Raw genomic sequence first — 17,440 nt, 5'->3', positions numbered from 1 at the left:
GAGCGCCTGGTGGATTCGAACTGCTGACACTTTGGTTAGTGGCCATAGCACTTAACTACTTCGCCACCAGAGTTTGATAGATAAGATAAAAAGTTGGAGTGCTGAAATGTATTTTTTTCTTGAGAGAGTGTTTTTTTTAATATTAACTTTTATTGAGCTTCAAGTGAATGTTTACAAATAAAGTCAGAATGTCACATGTAAGTTTACTCTGTACTCCCACTTGCCCTCCCCCTAATGAGTCAGCCCTTGCAGTCTCTCCTTTCGTGACAATTTTGCCAGCTTCCAACTCTCTCTATCCTCCCATCCCCCCTCCAGACAGGAGATGCCAACACAGTCTCAAGTGACCACTTGATATAATTAGCTCACCCTTCATCAGCATCTCTCACCTTCCCACTGTCCTGTCCCTTTCATGTCTGACGAGTTGTCTTTGGGGATGGTTCCTGTCCTGTGCCAACAGAAGGTCTGGGGACCATGAACGCCGGGATTACTCTAGTCTCAGTCAGACCATTAAGTACGGTCTTTTTATGAGAATTTGGAGTCTGCATCCCACTGATCTCCTGCTCCCTCAGGGGTTCTCTGTTGTTCTCCTTGTCAGGGCAGTCATCAGTTGTGGCCGGGTACCAACTAGTTCTTCTGGTCTCAGGATGATGTAGGTCTCTGGTTCATGTGGCCCTTTCTGTCTCTTGGGTTCTTAGTTGTCGTGTGACCTTGGTGTTCTTCATTTTCTTTTGCTCCAGGTGGGTTGAGACCAATTGATGCATCTTAGATGGCCGCTTGTTAGCATTTAAGACCCCAGACGCCACATTTCAAAGTGGGATGCACAATGTTTTCATAATAGAATTATTTTGCCAACTGACTTAGAAGTCCCCTTAAACCATGGTCCCCAAACCCCCACCCTTGCTCCGCTGACCTTTGAAGCATTCATTTTATCCCAGAAACTTCTTTGCTTTTGGTCCAGTCCAGTTGAGCTGACCTTCCATGTATTGAGTATTGTCCTTTCCTTCACCTAAAGCAGTTCTTATCTACTAATTGATCTGTAAAAAAACCCTCTCCCACCCTCCCTCCCTCCCCCGCTCCTAACCACAAAAGTATGTGTTCTTCTCAGTTTATACTATTTCTCAAGATCTTATAATAGTGGTCTTATACAATATTTGTCCTTTTGCCTCTGACTAATTTCACTCAGCATAATGCCTTCCAGGTTCCTCCATGTTATGAAATGTTTCACAGATTCGTCAATGTTCTTTATCGATGCGTAGTATTCCATTGTGTGAATATACCACAATTTATTTAACCATTCATCCATTTATGGACACCTTGGTTGCTTCCTGCTTTTTGCTATTGTAAAAAGAGCTGCAATAAACATGGGTGTGCACATATCTGTGTGAAGGCACTTATTTCTCTAGGGTATATTCCGAGGAGTGGGATTTCTGGGTTGTATGGAAGCTCTATTTCTAACTGTTTAAGATAACGCCAGATAGATTTCCAAAGTGGTTGTACCATTTTACATTCCCACCATCAGTGTATAAGAGATCCAATCTCTCCGCAGCCTCTCCAACATTTATTGTTTTGTGTTTTTTGGATTAATGCCAGCCTTGGTGGAGTGAGATGGAATCTCATCGTAGTTTTCATTTGCATTTCTCTAATGGCTAATGATCGAGAGCATTTTCTCATGTATCTGTTAGCTGTCTGAATATCTTCTTTAGTGAAGTGTGTGTTCATATCCTTTGCCCACATCTTGATTGGGTTGTTTGTCTTTTTGTGGTTGAGTTTTGACAGAATCATGTAGATTTTAGAGATCAGGCACTGGTCTGAGATGTCATAGCTGAAATTTTTTTCCCAGTCTGTAGGTGGTCTTTTTACTCTTTTGGTGAAGTCTTTAGATGAGCATAGGTGTTTGATTTTTAGGAGCTCCCAGTTATCTGGTTTCTCTTCGTCATTTTTGGTAATGTTTTGTATTCTGTTTATGCCTTGTACTAGGGCTCCTAACGTTGTCCCTATTTTTTCTTCCATGATCTTTATCGTTTTAGTCTTTATGTTTAGGTCTTTGATCCACTTGGAGTTAGTTTTTGTGCTTGATGTGAGGTATGGGTCCTGTTTCATTTTTTTGCAAATGGATATCCAGTTATGCCAGCACCATTTGTTAAAAAGACTATCTTTTCCCCAATTAACTGACTCTGAGCCTTTGTCAAATATCAGCTGCTCATATGTGGATGGATTTATATCTGGGTTCTCAATTCTGTTCCACTTGTCTATGTGCCTGTTGTACCAATACCAGGCTGTTTTGACTACTGTGGCTGTATAATAGGTTCTGAAATCAGGTAGAGTGAGGCCTCCCACTTTCTTCTTCTTTTTCAGTAATGCTTTGCTTATCCGAGGCTTCTTTCCCTTCCATATGAAGTTGGTGATTTCTTTCTCTATCACCTTAAAAAATGACATTGGAATTTGGATCGGAAGTGCATTGTATGTATAGATGGCTTTTGGTAGAATAGACATTTTTACTATGTTAAGTCTTCCTATCCATGAGCAAGGTATGTTTTTCCCCTTAACTATGTCCTTTTTAATTTCTTGTAGTAGAGCTTTGTAGTTTTCTTTGTACAAGTCTTTTACATCCTTGGTAAGATTTACTCCTAAGTATTTTATCTTCTTGGGGGCTACTGTGAATGGTATTGATTTGATTATTTCCTCTTCGATGTTCTTTTTGTTGATGTAGAGGAATCCAAGTGATTTTTGTATGTTTATCTTATAACCTGAGACTCTGATAAGCTCTTCTATTAGTTTCAGTAGTTTTCTGGAGGATTCGTTGGGGTTTTCTGTGTATAAGATCATGTCATCTGCAAATAGAGATAATTTTACTTCCTCTTAGCCAATCCGGATGCCCTTTATTTCTTTGTCTAGCCTAATTGCTCTGGCTAGGACTTCTAGGACAATGTTGAATAAGAACGGTGATAAAGGGCATCCTTGTCTGGTTCCCGTTCTCAAGGGAAATGCTTTCAGGTTCTCTCCATTTAGAGTGATATTGGCTGTTGGCTTTGCATAGATGCCCTTTATTATGTTGAGGAATTTTCCTTCAATTCCTATTTCGGTGAGAGTTTTTATCATAAATGGGTGTTGGACTTTGTCAAATGCCTTTTCTGCATCAATTGATAGGATCATGTGGTTTTTGTCTTTTGGTTTATTTATGTGGTAGATTACATTAATGGTTTTTCTAATGTTAAACCAGCCTTGCATAACTGGTATAAATCCCACTTGGTTGTGGCGAATTATCTTTTTGATATGTTGTTGAATTCTATTGGCTAGAATTTTGTTGAGGATTTTTGCGTCTATGTTCATGAGGGATATAGGTCTATAATTTTCTTTTTTTGTGATGTCTTTACCTGGTTCTGGTATCAGGGAGATGGTGGCTTCATAGAATGAGTTAGGTAGTATTCTGTCATTTTCTATGCTTTGTAGTACCTTTAGCAGTAGTGGTGTTAACTCTTCTCTGAAAGTTTGGTAGAACTCTGCAGTGAAGCCATCCGGGCCAGGGCTTTTTTTTGTTGGGAGTTTTTTGATTACCATTTCAATCTCTTTTTTTGTTAGGGGTCTATTTAGTTGTTCTACTTCTGAATGTGTTAGTTTAGGTAGGTAGTGTTTTTCCAGGAATTCATCCATTTCTTCTAGGTTTGCAAATTTGTTAGAGTACAATTTTTCGTAATAATCTGATATGATTCTTTTAATTTCAGTTGGGTCTGTTATGATGTGCCCCTTCTCATTTCTTATTTCGGTTATTTGTTTCCTTTCCTGTATTTCTTTAGTCAGTCTAGCCAATGGTTTATCAATTTTGTGAATTTTTTCAAAGAACCTGCTTTTGGCTTTGTTAATTCTTTCAATTGTTTTTCTGTTCTCTAACTCATTTAGTTCAGCTCTAATTTTTATTATTTGTTTTCTTCTGGTGCTTGATGGATTGTTTTTTTGCTCACTTTCTATTTGTTCAAGTTGTAGGGACAGTTCTCTGATTTGGGCTCTTTCTTCTTTTTGTATGTGTGCATTTATCGATATAAATTGGCCTCTGAGCACTGCTTTTGCTGTGTCCCAGAGGTTTTGATAGGAAGTATTTTCATTCTCGTTGCATTCTATGAATTTCCTTATTCCCTCCTTGATGTCTTCTATAACCCAGTCTTTTTTCAGGAGGGTATTGTTCATTTTCCAAGTATTTGATTTCTTTTCCCTAGTTTTTCTGTTATTGATTTCTAGTTTTATTGCCTTGTGGTCTGAGAAGATGCTTTGTAATATTTCGATGTTTTGGATTCTGCAAAGGTTTGTTTTATGACCTAATATGTGGTCTATTCTAGAGAATGTTCCATGTGCACTAGAAAAAAAAGTATATTTTGCAGCAGTTGGGTGGAGAGTTCTGTATAAGTCAATGAGGTCAAGTTGGTTGATTGTTGTAATTAGGTCTTCTGTGTCTCTATTGAGCTTCTTACTGGATGTCCTGTCCTTCTCCGAAAGTGGTGTGCTGAAGTCTCCTACTATAACTGTGGAGGTGTCTATCTCACTTTTCAGTTCTGTTAAAATTTGATTTATGTATCTTGCAGCCCTGTCATTGGGTGCATAAATATTTAATATGGTTATGTCTTCCTGATCAATTGTCCCTTTTATCATTATGAAGTGTTCTTCTTTATCCTTTGTGGTGGATTTAAGTTTAAAGTCTATTTTGTCGGAAATTAATATTGCTACTCCTCTTCTTTTTTGCTTGTTGTTTGCTTGATATATTTTTTTCCATCCTTTGAGTTTTAGTTTGTTTGTGTCTCTAAGTCTAATGTGTGTCTCTTGAAGGCAGCATATAGACGGATCTTGTTTCTTTATCCAGTCCGTGACTCTCTGTCTCTTTATTGGTGCATTTAGTCTATTTACATTCAGCATAATTATAGATAAATAAGTGTTTAGTGTTGTCATTTTGATGCTTTTTATGTGTGTTGTTGACAATTTCATTTTTCCACTTACTTTTTTGTGCTGAGACGTTTTTCTTTGTAAATTGTGAGATCCTCATTTTCATAGTGTTTGACTTTATTTTTGTTGAGGCATTACGTTTTTCTTGGCTTTTATCTTGAGTTATGGAGTTGTTATACCTCTTTGTGGTTACTTTAATATTTACCCCTATTTTTTAAGTAAAAACCTAACTTGTATTGTGCTATATCACCTTGTATCACTGTCCATATGGCAGTTCTATGCCACCTGTACTTAGTCCCTCTTTTTGATTATTGTGATCTTTTACGTATTGATTTCAATGATTCCCTGTTATGAGCATTTTTTTTTTTTAATTAATCTTAATTTGTTTTTGTGATTTCCCTATTTGAGTTGATATCAGGATGTTCTATTTTGTGACCTTGTGTTGTGCTGGTATCTGATATTATTGGTTTTCTGACCAAACAATGTCCTTTAGTATTTCTTGTAGCTTTGGTTTGGTTTTTGCAAATTCTCTAAGCTAGTGTTTATCTGTAAAGATCTTAATTTCACCTTCATATTTCAGAGAGAGTTTTGCTGGATATATGATCCTTGGCTGGTAGTTTTTCTCCTTCAGTGCTCTGTATATGTCATCCCATTGCCTTCTTGCCTGCATGGTTTCTGCTGAGTAGTCTGAACTTATTCTTTTTGATTCTCCCTTGAAGGAGACCTTTCTTTTCTCCCTGGCTGCTTTTAAAATTTTCTCTTTATCTTTGGTTTTGGCAAGTTTGATGGTAATATGTCTTGGTGTTTTTCTTTTTGGATCAATCTTAAAAGGGGTTCGATGAGCATCTTAGATAGATATCCTTTCGTCTTTCATGATGTCAGGGAAGTTTTCTGTCAGCAGGTCTTCAACTATTTTCTCTGTGTTTTCTGTCTTCCCTCCCTGTTCTGGGACTCCAATCACACGCAAGTTATCCTTCTTGATAGAGTCCCACATGATTCTTAGGGTTTCTTCATTTTTTTAAATTCTTTTATCTGATTTTTTTTCAGCTATGTTGGTGTTAATTCCCTTGTCCTCCAGATGTCCCAGTCTGCATTCTAATTGCTCGAGTCTGCTCCTCTGACTTCCTATTGTGTTGTCTAATTCTGTAATTTTATTGTTAATCTTTTGGGTTTCTACATGCTGTCTCTCTATGGATTCTTGCAACTTATGAATTTTTCCACTATGTTCTTGAATAATCTTTTTGAGTTCTTCAACTGTTTTATCAGTGTGTTCCTTGGCTTTTTCTGCAGTTTGCCTTATTACATTTCCGAGGCCATCCCTGATATCTTGAAGCATTCTATAAATTAGTTTTTTATATTCTGTATCTGATAATTCCAGGATTGTATCTTCATTTGGGAAAGATTTTGATTCTTTTGTTTGGCGGGTTGTAGAAGCTGTCATGGTCTGCTTCTTTATGTGGTTTGATATCAACTGCTGTCTCCGAGCCATCACTAAGATGTAGCAGTGGTTTATTCTATAATTGCTCACTGAGTCTTATCTTGTTTTGTTTTCTTTCAATATACATGGATGGGCTATTAGATTGTGCTGTCTTGTTTGTTGTAGCCCTTGACTTACTTATGATCTATTACCAGCTGGTTTGGGCTGTTGCCCGATATATATGCCTGAGTCTCTTCACTATTCTTGAGTAGAATCTGATTTTGGGTCATCAAGTGTGTGCTGCACCCTAACACCTATCCACCTTGAGAAGTAGTGGTGATAGTTGTGTGCACCAGATTCTATTAGCAGCTGCGGTTCACACTCCAGGGGGGGCAGGATGCTGACAGGCTTCCCCTAAGTGTCAGTGAGGTAGGTGTGTCTATTCCTATAGCATCTTGGTGGGAGGGCACTGAAGCTGTACCTTAGGCCCCCAATGCAAGTACCTCTACTGATTGGTAGGTGTCACCCTCCTTAGACCCCTAAGGCAAGATGCTAGGTTGTCTGGGGGGAGCTTCAGCCCTCAGTTCCCTGTTGTGTGTCAGTTAGGACTCTGTTGAAGAAGCAGAGATATCAGACCTGGGAAACTTGTTTTTCCAGTAAATCTGCTAAAAAAAAAAATGCAGTCAGATCCGTATCAGAACTGCTTTTGGATTATAACCGCCACCTTGTTCCCTGTATGGATGAAAGTCAGAGATTTGGATCATATATGCTTGGCTGTAGCTGGTTCTGTGTTTTTAGTCCAATTAGGGATGGATTTTTGGTCCCTGGGTTTTTTTGTGGTTCCTTCTCTCAGGCGGGAAGAATGGGTTAGGAAAAGACCAAAAAAAAAAAAAAAAGAAGGAAAAGCAAAGCCGCCGTGGAGCCGGAGCCGTTCTCCCTCTGCCTCAGGAAATCCCAGTGTTAATGAAGCCGCCTGGGAAGGGTGGGGGAGGGTTCAGAGAAACAGGAGAGTCGCACCCCAGAATATAGCCAAAGTTGCTTATCTTGCTTGGAATGACTATTTTATCTGAGATTCCCAAGGGGCGTGTTGCCTATGTGTGCTGGCTGTGTGGAGATTGCCCCCGAGGGTCTGGCCTGCTAAAGCCGTGGTCAGATCCTCCGCTGCCAGTCCAAAGCCTAGGGTCAAGGTTCCCCTGCTGGGACGCTGCATTCCCGGCTCCAAAATCAGTCGTTGCCTCCCAGGGACTTCTCGTCCCACCAGCTGCGTCGCTGCACCACCTCCGTGGACTGCTGGGCCCCCTCCCGGGGTTAGTTTAGGGGAGTAGGGCTGCACCCCATGTTTGCACAGGGACCAGATGCCCTGTTCAGCTCCCCTGGGCCCAGTCAAAAGTTTGGCGCCAAGGTTCCCCTGCTGGGACGCTGCACTCCCGGCTCCAAAACTAGTCACTGCCTCCCGGGGACTTCTCCCACCAGCCGTGTCGCCACACCGCCCACGCGGACCAGCTGGGTCCCCTTCCGGGGTCAGTTCAGGGGGGTAGGGCTGCGCCCCTTGTTTGGACCGTCACAAGATTTTGTGTTCAGCTCCTCTGGGCCCAGTCCTAAGCCAAGCGCCAAGGTTACCTGACTGGGACGCTGGCTCCAGGCTCCAAAAACAGTCGCTGCTTCCCCATATTTGTTCGTTCTCCGTCTCTGTCACTTAGGTCAACTCTTTAAATCTGAGTTTGTTGTTCAGGGTCCGTAGATTGTTATGTATATGATCGATTCACTTGTTTTTCTGAGTCTTTGTTGCAAGAGGGATCCGAGGTAGCGTCTACCTAGTCCGCCATCTTGGCCCCGCCTCCCAAAACCCCAGAGAGTGTTTTTAAATGAATTTTAAACTCAAGAATGGATACTAGCCACTTGTATAAGAAGACACATCATGATGCATATAACCTTGGTTTTAGAAAAGAACTAACATAAAAGTCCCGAGATCTGTGTTATCTTTCTAATCCCAGCTATGCCTTTACTAACTTTACACTGCTCCTTGATACTTCTGAGACAATTGAGACCAACTAAAACAGGTGATTGACTTTTAGGAGACTAAAATACCAGCAATATGAAATTGAATGTGAGATAATTATTGTTTTCCCGTATAATCACAACTAAGCTGCTAACCCTATGTATAGCATAAAAAAAAAAAATAAGGTTAGTAAAAAAAAGAATGAAAATGTATGAAGAAGCCTAATATTTTATGACATTTAGCTGGTATTTTGAAACAGGTTGAAATTAAACTAAAATAGTGGCTTTTCTTCTAAGATTCATAATAGGTTTCACAAAACAAATAGTATTAACTGATGAGAACTTATTCACTGTGGAGCATCATTTGAAAGATGTCAAGATTCAAGGTTCCAAAGAATGTTCAAATAATACAAGCGAAACAATCACTTTCATACCTGCTACTCATTACAGGCTGGAAATTCTAGAAGAGCTATTAACTGGTCATTGGTAATACAAAAACAGAAAGAAAAACTTGACTTCTAACAGTTTTCTGTAAAGCTTAATCACTACAAAGAAAGCTTAAGCTGACAGTTTGTTGAATGTGAGATGAAGTCTCAAGGGTAGCATTTAAATGAATCACTTCTTCTTTTAAACTCATTTATAATCCTTAGCCTGACTATTGTCAAGAAGAGTATTCACATCCCTAAATAAATACTTGTAAGAATAGTAAATGAACCCTGTAGAGAGTATTGATGGGATGCTGCTTCCTCACTAATAATGCCCACACCTTGCTTGTCTTAAAGTATTAAGATAAACCCACGCACGTTAATCAACATTTCCAGCAAAACGGGCTTTTATAAAGATGAGCATTTTATCAAGCAAAGTAAATATGTTTATAAGGATTTCTCTGCAATGCGAACACACTAGTATTGAATCTTCTCTTCTTATTACTAGTGTTTTGAGGACAACATAACAAAAAGATCCCTGGTTATTTTTGATAGAACCACACCATAAAATTTTCATACACTCAGTGTTAATTAGCTATTCAAAACTATCGTGTTCACATCAACCTTTGGGGTTACTGCAATAATCTTTTATTATGTGTTAAAAGAGGCAATGATACCAGGAGACCAAATTGAATGAGTTCATATTTTTTCTGATAGCTTTGTTTATTAGTGAAAAATATATTTTTTTTCAAAAGGTAAAATTATCTGAGATTAAACCACACATCCATGTACAGGTAGGTGTGTATTCAAATGTTAAATTATGCAAAGCTAGGACATTGAGTAGGTGATGGGAAAGAGAATTACCTTTTGTAAACTGTAGGTTGCTAGGTCACAATCATGCTGGAAACTTTTGAATCTGTTATTTCCTCTGTCTGTAATGTAAGCTCCCTGGCTAAATGCATGGCTCGTGTCTTCAGTATTAATTTTGGACTGAGCTCTGCTCAAATGTTTCTTCTTCAAAGCAATCAGCACTCTGTGTAAAATAGCACTACTGCCTCCTTACTTATCCACCACTCTGTCTTATTTTGCTCCATTTTAGTTCTTCTCCCCAGAGCCATTTGCCTCTGCCTCCATGAGCAGAGTGGTTTTACTGTTTTCCTCCCTGATGCTAGAATAGCATTTCACACAATGTAGAATGTCAGTAACTACATCTTGAAGAAATCACTAAATAAATGAATGATAAAATAATGATTGGATAAAGGAGTAAATGATTGAAATAACAACAATAAACCTGTAGTGGGCATATGTTTGCTTGTAATAGAGGAAGAGAGAATTGCAAGCAGGTGGTTTCATTCTCTTATGTTCTACTGCAGCTACTTTGTTGTAAAGTAGAAGAGAAAAAACTTAAAAGGCTAATTTTCCTAGAGAACTCTGATTATCAACTATCCTTTTCTTACTCAAAGCCAATTGGAGAAGCAGCCCTCTCAACCAAGCACACGTCTGACTATGCAAATCACAGTTCTGTAGATTTACAAATTTTCAAACTCAAACAAGAGGAAAAACACAAACAAAAGCAATAATAGGAGAAATAAGATGGTTTAAATGTTCTTATGAAGGAAAAACTCTTGTTTCCAAGGTGTCCTTAGTTAAACAAAAATGAGTTTAGTGCTGACAGCCCAACACTTGTGACTTGAGAATGAACAAGTACAGTATGCCAAAATGCAGAGTCTAGAAAACAAAAACCAGTGGCAAGTAGTTTTGGTAGATTAAAAATAAAGCAGTGTTAATATATTAACCTGTCTCCATGTTCTGTTTAATATCCATTCGTATTTTACTTATGCTGAATGTACTCTGATAGTCCATAAAGAAAAAAAAAAAAATTTTTTTTATAGCCTATGACAATTCCCCAAGTCTTTACTATTGAGTTAATTAAGAGATTCATTTTTGTTTGTTCTAAGGAATCAGTATGTACCATATGCTTAAACTACACAACCTGATATGACTATGAATTACAGGCTGGCTTTAGTGCATTCTTCACAGCTGGAAAAGGACAGCAAGTTCTTCCATATTGATTAATTCGCATAGAATACCAGTAAGCACGTACAAGTGAAAACATTAGCCATTCCACTTAGGAAAATTTGATATGTGCATATTTAGTTTGAAAATTGATGTAGGAGGCATTTTTAGTCCAAGAAATATTTTAATTTTGGGATTACTATTTTTACACAGTGATTGCTAAGAACATTTACACTGTTGGTACTGTACTCTATTAAAAAGTAAGGGTAATGACCCGTTCCAGATTTCCAATGTCCTAGCAGAGAAGACAATTCACAGACCAACAGCCTCAGCTACACAGATCAATAATTTAGCAGCCATTATTTGATCATGTGGAAACCGTGGTGGCATAGTAGTTAAGTGCTACGGCTCTTAACTAAGAGTTTGGCAGTTTGAATCCGCCAGGCACTCCTTGGAAACTCCAGGGGGTAGTTCTATTCTGTCCTATAGGGTCACTATGAGTTGGAATTGACTTAACGGCAGTGGGTTTGGTTTTTGGATTTGGTCATGTGGAGCAGATGGTCATGCTAAAGGGTATTTGGGAAAGAAACTTCTTGCTGGTTAGGGGATTAAAAAATAAATAAATAAATAAATAACTCATCATCATCGAGTCAATTCTGACCCACAGTGACCCTACAGGACAGAGTAGAACTGCCCTATAGAGTTTTCAAGGAGCACCTGGTGGATTCAAACTGCTGACCTTTTGGTTTGCAGCTGTAGCTCTTAACCACTACACCACCAGCGGTTTCCTGTGGATAGGGAATGGTAGAGTCTAATGCCTCAAGAGTGTTCATGTGGAGGGTGGATGGATGAGCATTGCTTAGGGAGGTTGTGGGCAGAGAAAACCCCCAGGAGCTTTATTACAAAACAAGTTGGTGCTTCATTCATCCTTAAATTTCTAAATAATTTCCATCAGAGGCTCCCTTCCCCTATCAACCTCATAAAAGGGAAATTCATGTGTAAACAGTGTGCTGCCTATGCAGACTAAGCTCAAGGTCAAGTCCCCTCACTCCATCCTAACAAAACAGTCACCCTCTGGATACTCCTTCCCCCATGTCAAAGAACCTCTGTCTTTTTTGCATCATCCTAATTTAATTCTTTCACCCCGGTTGCCTTAATTAGAAGTCAAAAAACTTGTGACCTGTGGATCACCTAAGGACAAAGATGTGTTTTGTTTGGCTCATAAAAGAAGTCAAGATTTAAATTAGAATGGCTTTTTTTTTTTTTTTTTTTTGGTATACAGATTTCCTATTTTTCTGGGGAAAAAAGTGGAGGATCTATTTTTCTACATGGTTATAAGTGGGTGGATTCTAATAGGCCTTCCCTCCTTACACTAGACAGGCCAATTCTTGTTTTCTTCCCTGCTTATGTTCAACCAATCTATGCTAGTAAAATCAATACTAGCTTTAGTCATTTGCCTTAATAATGTATGATATAAATATTCTCTTTTATAGAAAAATGATTCATTATCACATCATCATTTAGGATTAAGCGTGTGCATGTGAGAGTGAGAGAGAAATAATTTAATTCTATATAATTCAAGCATACTCCTATTAGACATGAGATTAAAATAATTAAACAAAAAGAAAAATGCATTTAGAAGACAATTTTTTCCCTCCCTTGATATGCTGTTCATTTCTTCAGAAACCAGGGATTATTTGTACAATTTAGTCTTTTCATTGTCACTAATACCATTAACATTCTGAAATTTAGACAGCAGCTGAGGGATCACTAAGTTTTATAGGGAGTCACTGGGTGGCTAGCTGCTAGCTGAAACATTGGCAGTTTGAAGAAGACCACCCACAGGCCTGGCAAACTGCTTCCACAAGGCCACAGCCTTGAAAACCCTATGAAGTACAGTTCTACTCTGACACTCCCCAGGAGTCGGAATAGACTGGACATCAACTAACTACAATTTTATAGAGCTGTTTTCCCTTGTACAAAGTGCCCTATCCTGCTGGTCTTTTCGACTTCTGTCTGCTTTGTGAATTTCTCTTGTCCCTTGCTTTCATGTCATTCTGTTCACTCCAGCAATTCCACTACATGCCGGGGTGCTATTTAGTCAACAAAAAAGAAAAGGAAAATTGTAGATTAATGTAGAATATATGACTCAATGTCAATAAAATCTAGGTAACTTGAGGAGATGAGTAACAACCCTATTTCCCTAGTGGTAAGAAACCCTTCTATTTACTTATCACGTCACAGCTGTATATTCAGAAGCTTTACAGCTGCTGATCTTTTAGAAAATGATTCTTTGGAACAAATGAAAAGAAACAGAACGCATCATCACATATGTAGCTTCACCAGTAATGGCCAGTGCCAAACTGTTTTCTATTATAACAACGGTGGTCTTATAGTTGCAATACAAACACAAAACAAAATGAAACCCATTCCCATCGAGTCGATTCTGACTCATAGGGACCCTATAGGTCAGAGTAGAACTGCCCCATAGGGCTTCCAAGGAGCACCTGGAAGATTTGAACTGTCAACCTTTTGGTTAGCAGCTGTAACTGTCAACCAGAATGCCACCGGGGTAATACACAGGAAATTGGGCAGCCTTACGTTGTACCTTGGCTTAGGTCCACTACTGGCAAATGCATTTTAGTTTCATTTAACTCCTTCATAATTTGTGGGAAAACTCTAATTCTCACCAGTGCGTACACTTTTCAATGGAAATAACTCAGCATTCTGAGTTATGTGTGTCTTGATGATGACTGGGTAAAGTAAACTATGGAGTGAAAATAAATGAGTAATTATTGTTTTGGTTCTATGCAGCACCCACAACCAATTTACAGAAGACTCCTGTTTTAGTTATCTAGTGCTCCTATCACAGAAATAACACAAATGAATGGCTTTAACAAACAGAAATTTACTTTCTCACTGTAAAGGAGGCTAAATGTCAGAATTCAGGGTGCCAGCTCTAGAGGAAGGCTTTCTCTCTCTGGCAGCTCTGGAGCAAGGTCTGAAAATTAGTCTGATTCAGTGATTCTAAAGCCTGTTTGAATGTCATTGCGTATTTGCTGTAAAGAAGCCAGGGACTCTTACTTGGCTGGCACTCAGAGGCAGGCCTTTAAATAGTAGCAGTGTAACTGCCCCTGGACTCTCTCTTTCCAGTGAGGCTCAATGCCATAAACCACTCAGTCCAAAGGAACTAGAAAACGATTTCCAGAAAGACTTTTTCAGACATTCTCATTTTATTAAGCATAGATAACATGCTCTAAGTCTGTTTCTCTCTATGTACCCGTCCCCGAATGTAATAAAACATATAACACTCACTCCACACTGGTTCTTGAGCTTACTGGTGGTCGTCAAGAAGCATCATTACTATTTATGTATCCATTTTGTCTCCTTACAGTGGATTTTCTGACAATTGTGATGAAAATGTATTCCTGGTTCAGGCTAGGGAGATGCCATGAATCTAAGTGTGCTGGTGAGGATAAACTCAAGGGTGGGGAAGAATCTAACAGGGCTCAGGGTAAGAAAAAAGTTTATGGTTCTCTGCCTGTTACCTTTTTTAAATACTTACATATATATATTATATACATACACTTATATTTGTGTGTATATATATACCTATATATATAACCCACACCTATATATATATAAAAATATAAATGTGCAAAGGAAACCCTGGGGGCATAGTGGCTAAGTGCTATGGCTGCTGTCCAGAAGGTCAGCAAGTCAAATCTACCAGGTGCTCTTTGGAAACTCTATGCGGCAGTTCTACTCTGTCCTATACAGTCGCCATGGGTCAACACTGACTCGATGGCAATGGGTATTAATGTGCAAATGCACATGTAAAAATGTATTTACCATACATATACAAAGAAAATATTGCAATCCCACTGGATGTAAAAATTTTGAAAGGTACACGTTCATGTGACAAACATCCATATTCTACAAAGGTAGCTCAGTGTCTTATACAAGAAAATTAAATATATATTTTAAAAAACTGAGTTATTTCTTTTTTAGAAGCTATGCCCCAGTGAAAGATATCTTTTGTAATACTGTTTAGCAATAGAGATCGATAAAGTGAGCCAAAGGCAAGTTGACCCATAGTACACATACTTGTTTGGCTTAATAATGGATTTGCCATGCTTTTCTTTTAAGGAACTGCAACATCTTTAAAAATGAGTGCTTATGATAAACTACATGGCGGCACTGGGTTGGTTTACTGGATATCTTATACTACTGATTAAAAAACATAGAAAGCGAGAAATTAAGAGAATTTAAGTTCAAGGCTAGAAATAACTGTTATATTGGGAAGTTCCTGGCTGCTTAAGAAAAATATGAAAAACATTGTTATGGGTTGATTCGCTTAGACTTTTAAGACAAGGATGATTACACACTGCATTATAATATCTGGTAGAATTTCATTTGAGCACCATATTTTTAGAAATTTAACATAAAAGAAAAAAGTAAAACATTCTGTCTGTAGGTCTATATTTATACTCCCTATGATGACAGCATTTTGAATACCTGCCAGTTTCTATAAAATATGTCAAGTAAGGAGCACAACATTACTGCACCGTATCAGGTCACATTCTTCTGAGACACAAATATTGAACTTTCACCCTATGTTATTGCACAGCACTGCTCTGGCAACACCTTTGTAGAGTGCCTGAGTTTCTTTGAAAAGTGTTGTCGAATCAACACAAATGGGTATAAAACATCAGTATTATTGCGGATTTAATTAGCTGGTCAGCAAAAGAAGCTCTGAACAAAATCACACGTTAAATTGAAATTATTTAGTAACAATAAATGTGTTATTTCATCTCAGCTTATATGCTCAAGGGAATTGGTAGATAATAAGAATATAGTATACAGATTGACCTATCATGTCTATTTATTTTTTATTAGAAAGGTTAACCGTTTTCATTGTAAAATTTTTGAAAAATATGGATTTCTTCACAGGAAAAAAGTTAACTTATTACACACATGAGACAGAACTTTTTCTGGTATATCATTTTGATTTTTTTTTTTTTTCCTATAGACACTTTTCAGGCTTATTTCTACTTTATTTAAATGTATCATACTCCTAATTAATCATATACTTTTATGATGTTTACAGACTGACTTTTTAAAAAAATGACAAAAACACTCAAATTTCTGTGTCTTTTTAATGTGTGAAAATTTAACAGAGACACTTAAATTTGTTTAAACAGAGGCCAGCGACACTGCAGACGTTTTGGGCTGAAAGGATATGCAAGAAAGAAAGAAAATGGTTGTGCCAATTAATCAAAAGTGTTAAACAAATGACTGTAATGCAGCACAGTAAATCCATGATGACGCGAACCAATGCAGATAGTTCATATTTTAAAAAAGTTTTCATAAGATATGAAATACCTGTGTTGGAAAAGAATGTCATTCTGTAATAAACATTTGACATAATTCTCCTTTTTTTTTTTTGTTAATGATGTTTAGAATGAAAAGTACAAGCTGAACACACCCAATGGAAGGTCCTTCACAGAAGTGGGAGACAAAATGAGCCACAGAACACATTCACACACTTAGAATAGCTTAAATAGAAACAGAGCCACCAGAGATAACCATTCACCTGGTACCTAATAGAGAAGGAAACATTTTAATATTCATACATTGACATTTAGAGAGGCTAGGAGATTGTTGCAGGATTACATTTGGTTTCAATAAGGAAAATTACTTTTTTGAAGAACTTTATATGAATTAGATATTGGTTGTTAAATACAACAGAAAGCCTGAGTAAAAATCAGACTCTTCCTCTGCTCTAGGCTAGTTGGGCTGCCTTTATCCAAGCATTTTCAGTTTTCTTATTATCCATTCCAATATCTCCATGTCTAATAGGCTATAGATTTCAGTCCTTACCTGATTCTACCCAATTTCTTGTGGTCCACTTCTTTTGCAGGAATACAATGTGTTTCAGTTAGAAAACTATATATATAATAGTCAACTCTACTTATTGACCAAAGGGGGAGGGGGGAATTCAACTTGGTATCTGAATGCATTATCAGCCTGACCCTCAGTCAAATTGACTCCTTCTCAATCAAAACCAAACATTTCTATTCATTGAAAGATTGTCTTATAATGTGATCCAAGCAAAGAATTTTCAGGGAAAGGTATAACTTAAACCCAAACAGGGAAAAAAATTAGAGGGTAACTAATTGTGGATTTGGGTTAAACCATTCATTTAGTACCTCCACACATAACATATCAAGCACTGAAATTATAAGAAATCCCTCCTAGTTTAGTCATTTGAAAAATACAAAGCTTACTCACCATTCCGACTCTCTTCATCAATAGCAACTATAGTAGCTGGTGGTCCTCCCCTAGCTAGTTTGCAATCTTAAGGAGAAAAAAAAAGCAAAGGTATGAATTAACAATTGCAAGGGCAGTCACTCTAAGATCAAATTCATCAAGATAAGCATATTGATAATTTTTAATCCTACAATCAAATTAATATGCATCGTTACTTTTAACTATTTATTATCTTGAAAATGCTCATAATGACCGCATAGATTTCTTACCACAGCATAGCACAAATCACTTTGTGTATCACAAAACTACTCAAATACTACTAAGAAAACACCAGCAGAGACCACTGGAGAGCAGAAATCCTTCAGGACAGAGATAATGGGAT

At 37.8% G+C, this 17,440-nt stretch overlaps 1 protein-coding gene across 1 annotated transcript in view; it reads right to left on the bottom strand.

Moving 5' to 3' along the window:
* Positions 1-17,440, bottom strand: part of PCDH15 (protocadherin related 15) — a 999,309-nt gene that overhangs the window by 720,977 nt on the left and 260,892 nt on the right. The window contains exon 4 of the mRNA XM_049855421.1: positions 17,080-17,145. Within this exon, the coding sequence (XP_049711378.1) occupies positions 17,080-17,145 (66 nt within the window). The remainder of the gene's footprint in view (positions 1-17,079; positions 17,146-17,440) is intronic.

Source organism: Elephas maximus, chromosome 16 (genome assembly GCF_024166365.1).
Source record: "Elephas maximus indicus isolate mEleMax1 chromosome 16, mEleMax1 primary haplotype, whole genome shotgun sequence".
NCBI classification, from domain to species: Eukaryota; Metazoa; Chordata; class Mammalia; order Proboscidea; family Elephantidae; genus Elephas; species Elephas maximus.
This window is presented reverse-complemented; position numbering and strand designations above follow the sequence as displayed.